This window comes from Ruditapes philippinarum, unplaced genomic scaffold, assembly GCF_026571515.1.
Source record: "Ruditapes philippinarum isolate M1 unplaced genomic scaffold, ASM2657151v2 ctg16184_1_1_1_1, whole genome shotgun sequence".
NCBI lineage: Eukaryota > Metazoa > Mollusca > Bivalvia > Venerida > Veneridae > Ruditapes > Ruditapes philippinarum.
Window position 1 is genome coordinate 6209 of NW_026862702.1, and position 17716 is coordinate 23924.

Here is a 17716-nt window from a genome sequence, read left to right on the forward strand (position 1 = left end):
CCTGACCAAGTTTGATTTTTGATTGAGGCAAAAATGTGACCTCTAGAGTGGTTAACAAGGTTTTTTTTCTATTTTTAGCTCTTGTGACCTAGTTTTTCATCCGAGATGACCATGTTTCGAACTCATCCGAGCTATCAACTAGATAAGCATCCTGACGAAGTTTGATGATGATTGAGGCAAAAATGCGACCGCTAGAGTGTTAACAACAAATGTGAACGGACGACGGACAATCATCGATCCTAAAAGCTCACCCTGAGCATGCTCAGGTGAGCTAAAAATTGAGGTATGGATCTGGATTTTAGTGCAAATTTTGATCAATGCCAGGAGAGGGAAAATAAGGTTTCATTACAGGGTAAATAAAGCTATCTCATGAGATATTTTTTTCTAACATTTATAAAAGGTAAAAATTATGTAATATCATAATCTTTTGGTCAATACTCAAAAGAAAATGTTATTATAAATAATGGATTAACTGTGAATTAAACTTAATTTCATGGGAATGAAATTTTGTGGCTATATCACAAAGAACATTTTTTGTGGGTTCTTAAAATTGTGGACTGTTTTTTTTTCCCAAAGGTATTATGTAAATAATTCAATGCAAAATAATCATAAGCAGACTAAATGAAATTTTTTTGTATCTTGAATTCATGGCTTGACTTTATCTATGAAAACCACTAAAATTGGCTCTCCACCAATAGTAACGATTTTGCAGTACCTCTATTATTAAACAACAGACATGAATATTGTTAATTACATCAATAAATGCCTAAATGAGAACTATATTATCATTATACTCACATAAGCATTTTTTACCATTGAAACACTTTCTATCACATGCAACAAAACTTTAGACTCTGTCTTATCTAAGGTAAGAATCCGCATATGAAAAATCTTAAGATATTATTCATGCGGCCATGTGAAAGACAGAACTTGTGTTGTTTTTTAGTATTTGTAAATGACAATGATCAGTGAACATTACCTCGAGGTGCACCTCTGCCTCTGAAACCCACCACGACCACCGCGGTCACCACCCCCTGACGATCCTCCCTGGTTTTACTGCATGATCTACATGTACCATTTTACCTTTTAAATCCTACAAATATATCAGAATGATTTTGTTGGTTACTTTGTATCAGTGTAAACTCCACATTAACTTTCTTCATAACTGAATTCTATGAGAAACTTTCTGTCACATATCAAAGAGCATTCAAAGCTTAATGAAGAAATAGAGGATATTGAATGAGTGTTAGTTCAATGAATTTATTGAATAAGTTTAATAAAAGCATATTGTTTTCAACGAATTCAATAAATTCAGTAATGAACCTAAACAAATATAATATTCTACTTATCACATACCCAAATTTATCTCTCTAAAAAACAAGGGTGCCATAGTCACAAAATACGCCCGTTTACGAAAAAGCTTTAGATGGAGATGGGGGCATTATGGATAAGTGTTATCTAGCAAGCAAGTTTTTATTCTTGGCACTGTGTTGTTAAATGAACCTTAAAACAAATCAATAGGGAAGATATGCACAGAATGTGTGACCTTGACCTTGGTCGCAGGGACCTGAATTTTATGCACGGCACTCAGCCTTATAATGATGAACATTTGTGCCAAATTATATTGAAATCCCTCTATGCATGTAGAAGTTTTGCTCCAGACAAGTGTTTTTCTATGAGCTCTAACTGTGACCTTCACCTTTAACCTAGAGACTTGGTTTATGTGCAGGGCACTACGTCTCATGGTGGTGAACAATTCTATAAAAGTAACATTAAAAATTCTCCATGCATGTAGAAAATATGCTCCGGAAACATCTGGATATTTAAATCATCTCCAGTGACCTTGACCTTGCAAATATTAACCTAAATTAAATGTGTAACACCTGTAGTCATGAATAGTTACCATTTGTGCTACAATCCATCAATAAATGATGACTAAATGGGTCCCTATAACCATCTTCAAATTTTTATCTGAACTTTGACCTCTATGTGTAACCTTGACTTTGGTCGCAGGGATCTGAATTTTGCATGCGACACTCAGCCTCACAATGGTGAACATTTGTGCAAGTTATATTGAAAACCCCCTATGAATGTAGAAGTTTTGCTCCGGACAAGCGTTTTTCAATGAGCTCTAAGTGTGACCTTGACCTTTGACCTGGATCATGCATGGAGCAATACATATCATGGTGGTGAACATTTCCATAAAGTATTATAAAAATTCTTCCATACATGTAGGAGATATGCTCCAGACAAAATCTGGATATTTCACCATCTTTAGTGACCTTGACCTTGCATATATTTACCTAAAGTACATGTGTCACAGTCGTAGAATCATTATAATGACCATTTGTGTTACAATCCCTCAATAAATGATGATTAAATCGTCCCTATACACATCTTTCATATTTTTCATCTTTTTTTAAACGGGCGTATAAAAAGTACATGTAATTTAATAAACTAAAAAAATTCTGATTTAAGATTTTATTCTAGGGAAATACATTTCATTACAATTCTTAATCTTTGAATGAGCTGAACTGATATTTACTTGAAAATTAAAATATAATTAAATTTCTATGAGAAAGTATTTACATTTGATAAGGGTAATTTACTGTATGATCTTTATGAACAAATACCAAGTCTACAGAACACCATAGTTATATCACAGTTAAGAATCTTGACCAATGAATGAAACATGTGTAAATAAATGTTACATTCTTTAGAACACACACAAGTCCAAGAAAGAGGATTATTTCATGCCCTTTTGATTAAATTCTATTTTTAGAATTGAAAGTGAAAATAGATCAAGGGAGTAATTGTGTAAGTCATTTATGAACAAAGTAATAACTTTTGTTGTCTCCCTTTGATTAAATTCTATTTACAAAATCTGGATATTTCATCATCTTTAGTGACCTTGACCTTGTATATATTGACCTAAATTATATGTATCAACAGCCATAGTCTTGATAATGACCATTTGTGTTACAATCCCTCAATAAATGATGACTAAATGGTCCATATACACATCTTCATATTTTTATCTGAACTTTGACCTCTATGTGTGACCTTGACCTTGGCCGCAAGGACCTGAATCTTGCACGCGACACTCCGCCTCACAATGGTGAACATTTGTGCCAAGTAATATTGAAATCCCTCTATACATGTGGAAGTTTTGCTCCCGGACAAGCATTTTCAATGAGCTCGAAGTGTGACCTGACCTTTGACTAGAGACCTGGTTCATGTGCGCGACACTGCTCCTCATAGTGGTGAACATTTATATGAAGTTTCATTAAAATCCCTCCATATATGTAGGAGATATGCTCGGACAAAATTGGACGCCGCCGCACCGCCCGCCCGCCAGGGGCGTTCCCATAATAACGTCCCGTTTTTCAAACGGGCGTATAAAAAAGAATAATTTTTCAGTGCACAAACATGTAAATTATTATTTGAATCTATTTACTTTCTTAAAATATTGGTGTGAAATACATGAAACAGTAAACTACCTGTTTATCGAGTGACTTTACAGCGTCGTCAGCATCCGAGGGATTCTCGTATGTGATGGAAACCAAACCTCTAGATCTACAGTTCTGCTGATCACGTTTTAGTAATACTGTAAAATAATATATAAATATAATACACCATTACCAGTTACCCTTGTGTCATAAATTATTATAAGCTTAGATCTGTATTAGTAAATCGTCATTAGCCTCACTATGAATTACATCATCATATCTAGGGTGATAGATTAAATACAGATCCACTTATACAAATTGAATCATCTACTCCAGTGAAAACTAAAATCCTAAATTACAGCCTTTTCCTTTTGTAAGGCATTTTCATGCTGCAGATCAATGTGGTTAAGTATTTAACAATAGAATAAAGTAAAGCATGCTTTGTTAGATTAATAAAAGAAATTAAGAATGACTCTTAGAATAAAGTTTTAAAAATTAGCAAAGTGCTCAATTCAAGAGCAGGCATATAAACATGTATGTATTTAAACCCTATTTTCATCAGGTGCTCTCAAACCAGCAAGTTCATTACCGTTTACAAGCCAAAATTAATGAATTACCTTCAGTTACTTTTCCAAATTTGGCAAATATTTTCTCAAATTCTTCTTCGTCTATATCAAAATCCAGACCTCCTACAAATATCTTCCCAGGTCTGTCTTCCATTTATACCACCGCAGAGAAAACAAAATCTGAAGAAAAATCATTGGTTTTTAAAAGTTATTTAAACCGCTTTTGGGGTATTGCGCCTCATGCAATTGTAGTGTTGCTTTGATGTGTTGTAACACATTACTCATACATGTACATGTGTTGAAAAATATGATCTTAAAATATGTAAAATTTGACTGATTCAAGTCAGTATTAACTTTCCTTTTCACAATATCCCTTTCACCGAAATAGTATTGTTAATTTGGATTCTTTTGACGAAATTCAATTCTTCTAAACAAAAGTGAAGTTAATGTTCTGTGATGGATGAATTCAATTTAGATATTCCATCAGACATGAAATGGCTGTATTTTGAGACTAAAAACAAGAATGTGTTTGTTAAACACAAATGCCCCCGGCTCCGATTCTTGTCAGTAGCAATATTTCAAAAAATGTTTACCCATTCACTCAGTTATGGACAGAAACATTGCCAAAAAAATTGTAAACACAAGTTATATAGCTTGACAGAGTCATGGCATTTTGTAATTGTGAAATATATAAGTTGCAGGGCTCTCGTTAGCATTTTGAGACTGGGGCCAGGGTCCATGCAGGGGGGGGGAATTCTGCATGATTTTCAAATATTTTTCATTCAAGGGGGAATTTTTTCTTCAGTAAGACTTGAAATTATGCAACATTTTGGAATGCTAAAAACTGTCCAGAACGTCATATTTATATATACGTACTAATTTCCGATTGCCGTCCGCGGAATACGTACTAATTTCGGTTGGCGTTTGCGGAATATATATTCGCCGATTTCTATGCCAGATAAATATTAATTTCAAGGTTTTTTTTTTTTTGGTTTTAGGGGAAAAAAAACACACTTTTTTGGGGGGGGGGGGGGGGGGGGGGGGGGGGGGGGGAATATCATGCAAGTTATATTCCTTCCAAATATGAAATACACCTGTCAATAAATAAAGGCTGTATGGGCAAAAATGTTAAAATCTATTTTTAGCATTGATGACCTTGACCAAACTGACCCCTAACTCCATCCAAAGGAAGAATACCATGCAAGTTATCTTCCAACTAAATATGAAATAAAACTGTCAATAAATAAAAAAAAGGCTGTATAGACAAAAGTGTAAAAATCTATTTTTAGCACTTGTGGCCATTTCAATTGTAATACTGTCAAATGAAAAATGGAAATTGACCTTATGACTAAACAGTATACAACTTTACCGAACACGTATGATGAAACGAATCCTTAAGGATAGCGGCATTCGACAAATTATGTTTTATGCCTTATTCTCATCGATTCGTGCCTTCTCATTGATTCCTGACCTAAATAATTGTCTGGTATAAATTAAAATACTTCTGCAAGGACATACACCATCCGAAAACTACACAAGTTTTATAAGACACTCAATTTGACAATTCTATCCAATCAAAATGCGTAAATGAACAGGTGTAAATGACCTCACCCTACAATCAGCTGGTGACCTGATTACTTTAAAATATTCGATATTGATGTTTTAATTTAGGCAATAGAAAATAAATAACTAGATTCTCATCCAAATTTTGGAAAAAAATGGGGCGGGTGGGTGGATTTTAATTTTTATTTTTCCATTCTCGGTCTGGAATTGCACACAAGGAGGTCAATATTTGGGAATTTGTTCTATATAATAGGTTCTTATATTATATGTATGTAAGATATATAGATTCAGACAACATGATAATATATCTTGATTGTAATGATCTGGCTGTTTTATTGAACCTTTCATATTTTGACATCAAACCAATTGATGTTTGGACAAAAAACAAAAACAAAAAACAATAGATCTCCATGTATTGTTACAAAATAAGACATCTTTATTTTATAAAAGAGTTGAATAAAGATGTACTATGCCTATATGCTGATCAATAGTGCTTTTACATGACTAAATTAATTAATCAACCAATGAAGCTACACAAAAAGACAATCCTATTTATATATCACTTTGCAAAAATAACATCTAAGCTATTGAAAATTTGGCAAAGAAAGTACAGAGATTTACCTATTATATTAAAAAGCTATCTTATTTTCACTTTCATACCATGATTAGATATTATAAAGATTATATACAAAATCAAGCAGCACGCTGACCATGCAGATTCTATGCAAAATTAGTTTCTAAGACCACATGGACCGGCACCCTTTTGTTTATTTTTGGCTGTGACATTTCAAGTATTATATGATAACAAACTGTGTGAATGTCAAAAAGACGGCTTTTCTTAGTGTGGCTTTCAATGAAGAAACAAAACAAAATGTGGACGGTAGAAATAATCACGGTCCTCACTAGGTTTTTTAAAACCCTGAGACTCCCAATTCTGCTGTTTCTTCTTGATTAATTCCACCATTAAGCTTGTAGATATATCTGTGATTCCACACACCCCCCTCCCTTAAGAAAATATCCATTGTACAATTAACACACACTGGCAAATGTCTCATTCTAAACTAATGTAAACATTACAGTAAATAAATTCAATTAATAAACTATATTTAAAGTGTTATTAGACAGATTTTATCAAAACAAGGCTACTTTTGGTGACTTCTTTTCTTGTTATAAAAATCGACATCGCGAAAATATGTGACAAACGAAAAAATGTCTGTTTCCTGCATAACCATTCACATTTCTATTTGTTGTTGATTTTGATTTTATCAGATTAATTATTTAATGAGTATTTTTAGACTGTTATTCAGCTGCGATTTTAAAAGGCTTTGTAAAACAAAATTTCCAAATTTGTAATTTACGGCAAAAGTTACCGATGCTGTTTATGTACTGATGTTTATTTGAATATTTGACTTGTCCAAAATTGGTCTTCTGTGGCTCAAACTTCAATATAGTTTAAGTTCTTTAACACATTTCATTTTTACTATCAAAACATGTTATTTTTAGCTCTTAGAAATTTCATTTGGACCCGAGGTTTTTTCACGGTAAGAAATTTTATCTCGGCCTGCATGATCCGAGACAGAGACTGACGGACTTTCGGCCGCACAGATGATGCCACATTTATATACTTTAAGTACTCGGCATCCGTACACAGTTATCAAGTTAAATACTTAATTCTTTTTCTTTCTTTCTTTTTCTTTCTTTCTTTCTTTCTTTCTTTCTTTTTTATTCTTTTCTTTTTTGAAAATAAAAATCGTTCGGGCGGAGCAATTTTTGCCGGGCGGGCGGGGATGAGAATCTGGGAATTTATTTTCTATAGCCTTATCAAACACACTTACACTTAAGCCAAAAATATATTCATTATGCTGTAAGAATTTACTTAAGACTTTGAAACATATATTGATCAGATCGGGCTGAAAATAACCATGCAAACATTTAGTGGTGTGAGCACCTATATTTTGATGACGTCACAGGGTGAATCTGATTTCACGAATCGATGGGTAAGCGTCCAGCTGAGCAAGACAGTCATGGTTGACATGTTCAGTTGCTCTAATCTTTGAGCGGTTGTTTTTAGAAGTAATTTAAAGTTTTTGAACTTTTAGATAATGAATTTATTTAACAAATGCACTAATTGAACTGTATGTATGTCTGATATTTGTTGTGCAAGTGCAATTTTTCCAAATAAGAGTCACGAATCGACAAGAGAAAAGCATATATTTATACATACGCGTTCCGTTATGTTTTATACTTGGCCATCAGGTCGGTATTTTAGCCAGTGCGTGCATGCCTTAGGATTTAAATGAAATAAGTATTCAGTTTAAGTTGAAGATTATATATAAAAAGAATGAAAAGTATTACAAACATTATAAATGAATAAATCATACCAATCTGAGTCTATGTTTTTTACAATGTTTGTCCGTCAAAATGCAGGAGTGCATTTTATGAAGGGCAAGTAAATTTGAATGGTCAGCTTGCCTGGAGAAATTCAAGAATGAATTTCAAGATCTACTACATTATAATCATATAATTTGTGGAGGATTATGTCAGGGTTCACTATTTTGAAGCGGCAAGATAGCTCAGTCGGTAATTCCGAGGATTGCGTATTCGACGTCCTGCTACATGAACGAACATCTGACTTAGATATTTATTTACAGAAATGGATTTGCCGTTGATTCTTATACAGGGCGAATTTAGTGCATCAGTCAAATTTCTGAGAAAATTATCAGGATCGAGTTGGTCATGGGGCGAATAATTTAATGCAATTATAGTAACGTACCTTCCACAGAACCCGTCTTGTGTTAAAATTTGAAAAATTGATATAGTTTATTTTGCTTTAAAAATTTGTCCCTAACTGAAAGTTTTTGTAAAATAAACCCCCCAAAAAAATGCCCAAGCTTTTTTCTAAGGGAATTTGGTCGCGTGCGTATTGAGCGCATGCCGAGTTTTAACAATGTGTTAGGGATAAATTATAAAAAGCAAATTTAAAAATATTATCCGATGTGTCTAGTGTTGGGTTTCCGGGTTTTCACCGGGGGCCCCGGGTTCGTTCCCGGCTGGCCTTTTTTATTTTTTTTCTTTTCTTTTAATATAGCAAAAAACAGATGTTTTTTTATACAAATATATAAATATTATTTTTTTATCTGTAAACCTAAAAAGGATTTTTATATCACGGTTTATTTTCAAAAAAAAGCCCGTACACTGACTATGAGGGTTAAAACGGTTAATTTTTTTTTTTTGCTGTTGTTTGCTTGTTATGTGTTGTTTTTATGCTTTTTTCTATATGTTTATCTTAAATTACTTTATCTCCGTTGGACGCATTTATGATATATGAATCTTATGACATAGATCTAATAAAAGGAATATCATGATTTAATCATCTTTTTGGTGCCTGGGTGAAATTTGAGTTATTTCCATGATTTGAGATTTTATATCCTAATATACATGTATTTTATATCCTAATATACATGTAACCACGGATTTATATAAATCCGCGACATTTAATACTAAACGCAGCTGCTGGAATTTATTAAAACATAAATTGATATAAAGTTTCCTTTTAAAAGGAAAGGCTTGCCCAGTTGTGCCATCATCCCATCCCTTTAAAATTGATTTAGAAAAAAAAAAAAAAAAAAAAAAAACCTCCTAAATCAACCCTTTATGATAAAAAAATAATTATAAAAAAAACAATAATAATTTGACCTTATATACCAGTAAAAAACAAGATACCTATGTTTTTACAGGTCTATAGAGGGTCAATTTATTAACACTATTTTTTTAAATTATTTGTATATCATAAAGGGTTTATTTAGTTTGTTTGTTTGTTTTGTTTTGTTTTTTGTTTTTTCGAAAAAAAAGTCACTTTTAAAGGGGTAGGTAGGGTAACCCCAAGACTGGACGAGCATCTGTGCCCATTTGTGCCACTAGTGTTATGCATGCAAATTTGGACAAAAGAAGTCCACTGATTATAACTGAACCGGAACATGCTGACGATAACAGTAACAACTTTTTTGTAAAAACTATTTTAAATCTATTCTCTTTTGTATAAAACTAATAAAGAAAATAAGCAATCGTAAAAATACTAACATTGGCTCTCCCACCTGGAGGAAATAAAAGTATCTATATATCATACTGAAGGGAAACAAGTGTGCACATTTCATTTCCAGAGAGAGTGATTCGTTTTGGCAGTTGCTAATATCCTTCAAATAGCAGCTTTACAGTATAGGTCTCAACCCGGTATAGAAAGTAGTTCTTTAAAATTTTGAAGTGGTTGTTCACGATGTTATGCTCCCAAACCGGCATTACTGCAATACATGCACCGATAAAGAGACACGGTAATTGTAGCATTAACCATATGCTATCATGATGTCAGATGATGATGATGATGATGATGATGATGATGATGATGATGATGATGATGGTGGTGATGATGATGATGATTCCAAATTCAGTACAAGTACAAAACATAAACACGACAATCTCTCTAAAAATACTTGGATAATGAGACGTACTAACTTTGGATATGGACAAATTACACAGATCACTGGCGACATGTACAGACCAAATAATGCCAATATTGTGTATCGTGTACAAATGAAAAAAAATCACTTTACATTTAAGACTCTGCGTTATCTTCTTCTGGAATTTCAAAATTGTAAATCCGAATCTACTAAAATATATCAAACATAGAATTATCATGTATCAACATATTTGCTAAACTTACCAAATTCTTTAAAAAAAAACGTTTGTTTTAGTAATTTATTCAAAGGACACTGATACATTAATTTTTTTGACGAAATGACCGTTATTACTCTACGATATGAAATATAACTGAAAGTTCACTTACTCTCAGATACTTGCCTTTCCCAGTATTTTAAAGAGGGTAGATATTCAAGAAAACTTGATAGGAGCAAAGGTAATTTAAACGAAAACTTTACTATTAAATGCTAGATTTTCTAACTTGATTTCTCACTTTGTATTAAACATTAATTTCGCGTAAAAACAACGATCACTTTCATTTAATTAAAACAATACGATAAGTGAACTTCACATTTATCATTTTATGTTATTCATTCAGTCTGTTACATTACGTTGTAAAACAACAAAAGGAGTCATGAAAAAACCTGTCAACTTTAAAACTGGCATGGTGTGCCATCTTTGTGCTTATGAACTTACATGCTTGCATGGGGTGCACGTGTTCTTGGATGCCGCTGGCACGGAGATACTGTACCAGTGATTTTTGTCATCAAGGCCAAGATTCTTACTGAGACAGTGCCACCATGCCGACTACAACTGAATCATTTTTCCTATCTACACTGGACATGTGGAATATATATATAAAATTGAAAATTGAGGAAGTCTACAGGTAAGTGCAAAATATCTTCTTAAAACCTTACAATAAGTTCTAACAATGACTAGTTTACACATGAATTATTTGAGCCGCGTCACGACAAAACCAACATAATTGGGTTTTTGGCACCAGCATGGATCCAAAGACCAGCCTGCTTCACCGCGCATTTTTTGATCAGGGATCCATGCTGTTTTGCTAATCGTTTCTCTAACTTGTTTAAGGGTTTTAGGCGCAGCTGGATCCTGACCAGACTGCGCGGATGCGGCAGGTGGTCTGGATCCATGCTGGTTCGCAAAACGCAAACGTTGTTTGTTTTGCTGAAGCGGCTCATTTAACATTTAATTTTACACGATAATTACTGTAGTGTCTCCTTTAATATTAATAATATATCTTATATATGGTGGCAATTTTTGCCCAAAACAGTTAAACCATATAATTATATAGGGACATGTAAATTCTTTAATTAGTCTGCCTTACACATTAAAAACGTTCACACCAACACAGTTAAGGTCATTTTAAAGCGACTTGCAAGTTTTACTGATTGAGGGAAGGAATTGTGGTGAGGCCTGATTAGAAACTACCGACATTCCGATCCTAAAGCGCTCGATCGCATGAAAAGTATCGTAAGTCCCTGGCGGGATTCGAACCCACAGCGTTCAGGGGAAAGTAGATGCGACACTATTCTAGTCATAAATTTGCAAAAGTGCGCAAAGCAGTATACTTTAAAGATGAGTACAATGAAAAGTGTAGATGCATTACTATACTGGTTTTACTGGTTTTTACAATTAAATTGAAGGCAAAAAAGGACATTAAAAGTGAATTGGTCTATTATGATGGAAAGTAAGCAAAACCATAAATATTTGTTGATAGTATTAATATCACGTGTGATAAAAACACCAAAGAATTTTGATAATAATTTTTTTTCGAACAAAACATTTGTAAATGTCATTTAACCCATTACGCGATATACACGCCTTTTACGCCCTTTTTCCCCCCCCCCCCTTTTTTGTTGTCTTCAAATGGTGAGAAAAATGCCTTATTTAGGCCCCCAAACACTTTGTTTTATTTGAGAAATGTTGTTTTAAAAAAACTAACCACTTTTTCGGCGCGACCCCAACCAAAAGATACATCAGGGGGTTGCCAGAATGAGGATGTGCCCGCTTCTGTTTGGGGGGTTTGAAGGGGGCGGTAGTACCCCTCATCGCCAAGAAAATTTTGGACTATAAATGACCCAAGATTAATCATAAGTCAACGCGTAACCAACGCTGTAAAGCATTTGACTCTATCTCAAACCATTGAGAAGTTACAGCACTTTGAAATCAATTTTGATGGAAAAAATCAACGCAAAATAACGATTTTGGCAATTTTGAGATGTCCCCTCGTTGTCATGGTAACATAAAATTTAAGCCTGAGCATGTTGTTGCAAGGGCAATGGTCCAGTTAACATTTGTGCTAAGTTTGATTAGTATTGTAGCAGTTTTTAAAGTATTATAGCAATTTGTACTTGTAACGGGAGACTTTTCAATGAAAACAGCCATTTTTCACAAAATGCTCATGAAGTAATGGGTTTATGAAAAAAAATCATGTAAAACTTGATAAACTTTCTTTGCCCAAGAAATATTTTGTAAGAATATTTAAATGATTCGTACCTATTGTTTTTATCAATATTTCAAACTCCGGATAATTAATAAAAGCCAAGATGTTCCGAACCATACATATACGCTTCTTCAAAATTATGTTATATCGTAATAAGGTAATGTACTTTACAGATTGACGCAAAAATTGCATTTACCAATTTAAGCGACTAACAAAATTGCGTAAAATAACACAATTTTCAAATTTACAATACATATGTATATATATATTCCTTTTAAAAAGGTCAACGCCAAGTTACGAAAAATGCTCGGAAAAATAATAACACAAGTAGGATTCGAGACCTGTGTACCCGGCCTGGCACGCGGTGATACGTACTTCTTGATCGGCTATGTCACCTCATGGCAGTCTGAACCCACCCTTGCCTATAGGTCTCTGTGAAGGAGCATTTAATTTGAACATTGATTGGGCAGATGAAAATTGCTCAAGATTTGATAAGCAATCCACCAGTATGCCCGGGAACCAGAATATTACGCTACGGACGAGTACGCACAGGTGATCGTTTTGACATTAATTTATCATAAAAATCTTGTATCATGCTCATTCCATTATATCTGTCTGCGTGAGTCTATGAATTTTACGGTTCACAGCCCGTGCCAGCTTTCTTAGTATGCCTATATTCCACCAGAGAAAATAGTTTGATAATATAGATAGTAAGATAAAGATCTTTTTAAGACAATCTGGCTGCATCTGAGGTAACTGTCCAGTAAGCTTTAAAAAACGTATACCACTTCATAGTGCCCGTTCATACATTCATAAATAATACGTACAAGGTGGTCCATCTGATCAAACTCATACGACTAAGATGGCGCATTTCTTATTATACGTGATAGACGCGTTTACCACAACTTTCCCGCGCAACGTCAAAATATCATACTTCTGACCGAGACACGTACCGCATCATTCTGTCATAAAAATAGATGTCAAGTCTGCATACGACCAGAAAACAGATGGTCATTTGCTAAAACAAGATAAAATCATAGAATTTTTCATTCCATCGAATGTGTCATTTATTTTGAAGCTTAAATTATTACTCTTTACTACATGTATATGCAAAATGCTTCACTAAGTGAAAACAGTTGGGGCATACTGTGAAAAATATTGCTTTGATTGCGAAATATAACGACTTTCTAGTCCGTTAGTTCATATGACTGATCGAAATGCAATATAAAATGTACATTATTGTCGTTTGAACGAGTTTACACCATTCAAAAACCTGTTTTTGTATACATGTATTTGATATGATTTTCATGTTCCACGTGCTTGTATTTAGGCACCGTACAACATTGAACAATAGTAAGATGTGAACACCGCATCATTCGTCCTTAAATCACCGCACATTTTTTCTGTTTTTTTTTCCAGTTACTTCGATCGACGAGAGATATATACATGTGGGGTTGATGCATTTGAAGAAATTCGAAAAAATTATGTAAAAAAAAATCAACTTACTAGTCTTCCGAGTTCTGCAATTTTTCATGTAACTTTGTTGTGATTAGTCCTTTTCGAGCACATTGTTTCCAGGCTTTGAGACCATCGCACTTATCTAATTGGTATTTTGGACATTCGACCTTTCAAGTCTTTCATAAAAAAACATTTTATTAATAAAAGAGAAAGTGAACAGTTTCATAAAACATGATAGAATATCTGTAAGTCTACAGTTACTTTGTAAAGTATAGTGCAAAAAAAAACAATGCCAGTAATTATCAGTCTTTCGGAAATAAAAACTAGTTTTGGAATTTCAGTTTTGTGCGGTGCTCCATATTCATGTCGGTAGGACTTTTTCCAACACATATTCCCAAAAATTTACGAAAGAAATACACCCTTTTGTATGGAACCTTAATTTATGCTTTATCCTTTTGTAAACACTATTTCTTCGAAATATGTGACGTTTTTCGCATTGTTTTGTGCTAGATTAACGATGATTTCTTTTTCAAAATTTCGATAGAATAATTAAAAAAGTTGGAATAAAGTTTTGAAATGTCTAGCTGTAAGATATTTTATTAGCTATTTTCGTACATTTCGATTAGTCCGCCCATTATTACTATTTTGTCCAGAAAGATACGGCTGTCTCGGGCTGAAGTAATGATATTTTGACGTTGCGCAGAAAAGTTGTGGTAAACGCCTTGCCACAGTGTATTATTTTTAATCCTGTTTCAGTAATTGCCATTGTTTTTAATCCTGTTTCAGTAATTGCCATTGTTTTAATCATGTTTTCAGTAATTGCCATTGTTTTTAATTTCCTGTTTCAGTAATTGCCATTATTTTTAATCATGTGTGTCAGTAATTACCATTGCTTTTAATCCTGTTCCAGTAATTGCCATTGTTTTTAATCCTGTGTCAGTAATTACCTTTTTTTTTAATCCTGTTTTCAGTAATTACCATTTTGTTTTTAATCCTGTTTCAGTAATTGCCATTATTTTTAATCCTGTTTCAGTAATTGCCATTATTTTTAATCCTGTTTCAGTAATTGCCATTATTTTTAATCCTGTTTCAGTAATTGACATTGTTTTTAATCCTGTGCCAGTAATTACCATTGTTTTTTAATCCTGTGTCAGTAATTGCCATTGTTTTAATTTCAGAGAAATAACTTCGGAAAGAAAAGGTCTTCAGAAACCGAACTTATGGAGAAAAAATACTCTCTCATAGATAGTTTTACACGGAGACATTTTTTTAATTCCAGATATTTTAGTGTTGATGCCGGCAGATAGAAAATTAATGAAAATAAATGATATAACCAAAATTTATTTTGTTGTCTAACGGCTTTAAAAGAACACTTACAAGTCCCCTTTTTACGAATTATTGTCAAAATGGCGGCTCCCTGATACTTATTATTGCCCCTAACTATTTTATGGTGTGTTAATTTCTCTTAGGCCAATGCTAGTTATTCTTACTGTTAATTCAAGTGTACCATGTGACTAAAAATCTGTACTGTTTCATAGGTAACAATACTTTTTCATAGTAAAAATCTGAAGTATTTGTTCGGGTAATAAATAAAAAACACACATTTTTGTGAGGAACAGCAAAATATTCATCTCTCTAAAAATTTCTCGGCTAACGGCTGGGATAAAAGTATTTTTCTCCTCGGTATGATTATTTTACTGTAATGATATTTATATACTCTCTCCTAACAAATAATGACTTACAACTTGAATTCCTCTGTTATTCTGTTGATTTCGACAGAAAAAAACTTACATGGTACCTATTTACAAGATAATATTTATATAAAATCTTTTATATGAAAGACATCTTTTGTTGGCAGTCCATTTCACTGGTTCTTTATAAGCTTGATATATTTTCATTTTTTGGTTTTAACTTTATAATACTAGTATATAATTAGTTATAAAAAATTTCTGACAGGTTATATGGCCCCTAAATAAACGGTTGTTTTTAAATAGAACCCGATCCGCTAGGCGAGGGTTTATATTGCAAACAACCGTTTATATACGGCCATATATAAACCTGTCAGAAATATTTTTATAACGAATTTTATAATACAGCAAGCATTCATTTTTTAAAAGAAAAAAGTAAAGTTTCTTCATAAATCGACAGCAGTCGTGTATAATTTAACAAATAAAACATGGCCTTGAGGACAATATGCAAGTTTACGGACTGGTTGGTCAGACTGAGGAAGCTACATGTATATGCACTGAGGGCCATTATACCTTCCGAGGTCTGACCAACCAGTCCGTTAACTTGCAATGCCATGTTTTATTTGTTATATTATTTACCGAATATAAATCATTTCATTCCTTTTGTACATGTTGCTGTCCTTTTACTATAATTTTTGCTTTCAAATAATAATTTTATCTGTTCAGTGTGTAGAATATCTAGGCGTATTTTTTTTTATCATTTTCAAGAGATGCAGCAAAAAAATCAGGCTCTTCTTTTAGTTTTCCATTTTTGTTAATCAAATCAAATGTTAATGTTACTGGGCAAAAAACCCGGACTTTAAGAAATTTCACAAACTGCATAAATAAAATTTATAATTACATTAAAGACAAAACATGACTTTTGATCAACATGTAATAAATTTATGTGAAACATAACAATAAATTTAGTAAAATGAATCATTGAACAACAAAATAAAATATTATAACCCATTTGCATACACTTCTATATTTAATATGACGTCATCCAGTCCTTATAAGAATTATGGACCGCCCCCCGGTCTGTATGCGGTTATGGACGGATGACGTCATATTAAATATAGAAGGGCGTATGCAAATGAGGTATAATATAAAACTTTATAATACTGCACGTTTGTAACGTCGCTTTTCATTGGATAATCAGGGTTATATAATATACAACCGTTTATATAGGACCATACAACCAGTCAGAAAAATTTATAACTAATTAGATAAACGTCACGATTATCCAATGAAAAAACGACGTTACAAAACGCTGCAGTATAAGAGTTCATGCGCAAACATAGCATAGAGTGAATTGCAAAGATTTCTAGAACATTCTATGTTCCATACAAGTAATGATTTTCTTTTAAAGTTCAATATGAATAATAGTTAGGCAGACATGGTTCTTAAAAAAAAATAATGTAAAAACATTAATTTGATTTCGTATGTTCCTATCGTCTAAATAGAGGATATTGAATGAGTGTAAGTTCAATACTGAATTTATTGCACGAGTTGAATAAAATTATATTATGCGAGCCTCTGGCGAGCATAATATTAATTTATTCAACGAGTGCAATAAATTCAGTAATGAACTTACACGAATTTCATATTCTATTTATCACATACCCAAAATAAAGACCGTTTAAAGTGAAATAAGAATCTTTTTCCATGACGCGCCTATAGTATAACGCTAACATTTAGCGCGTCTTTACACTATGTTTGTTATAACGCTAATGACGTCACGTCAAAATATATGCACGGCCGTGCAATACCATATTTACGGAGTCGCAAAATCGGCACGGGTGTGTGATAAATGTAAAATATCAATCAATGTTCATTGTGAGTAGAATACAACGTTTCAACAAAAGAATTTCGATGTATAAAATTGTCTGTATGCAAACTTGCAAATATGTCAGAATATCTAGAAATTCTAAATGTCAAAGATAAATATTATTTTTTTTTTTATAAAATAAATTACTCCTAACCTTAGGCATGTAATATTTTTACATGTAT

General features: G+C 33.0%; 1 protein-coding gene across 2 annotated transcripts; it reads right to left on the reverse strand.

The window, feature by feature from the left end:
* Positions 1–977: 977 nt before the first annotated feature.
* LOC132719951 (RNA-binding motif protein, X chromosome-like) lies at positions 978–8371 on the reverse strand. Of its 2 annotated transcripts, none has more exons than XM_060703912.1 (4): positions 8352–8371; positions 4067–4195; positions 3501–3607; positions 978–1093 (listed from the first exon to the last, which is right to left on the reverse strand). In XM_060703912.1, the coding sequence occupies exons 2-4, from the start codon at positions 4167–4169 to the stop codon at positions 1025–1027; spliced, it is 279 nt and encodes a 92-aa protein (XP_060559895.1). In that variant the 5' UTR covers positions 4170–4195; positions 8352–8371; the 3' UTR covers positions 978–1024. The 2 variants fall into 2 exon arrangements, with proteins under 2 accessions (XP_060559895.1, XP_060559894.1); XM_060703911.1 differs by lacking the exon at positions 8352–8371 and adding an exon at positions 7960–8335.
* Positions 8372–17716: the final 9345 nt, after the last annotated feature.

Bases quoted from the DNA above. Each gene is read 5' to 3' on its own strand.
- LOC132719951 (XM_060703912.1), bottom strand. From the start codon at position 4,169: ATGGAAGACAGACCTGGGAAGATATTTGTAGGAGGTCTGGATTTTGAT. The intron at 3,608-4,066 runs GTAATTCATTAA...ATTATTTTACAG, and splicing joins ATTTGGAAAAGTAACTGAAG to TATTACTAAAACGTGATCAG. The intron at 1,094-3,500 runs GTAGTTTACTGT...ATATATTTGTAG, and splicing joins TAAAGTCACTCGATAAACAG to GATTTAAAAGGTAAAATGGT.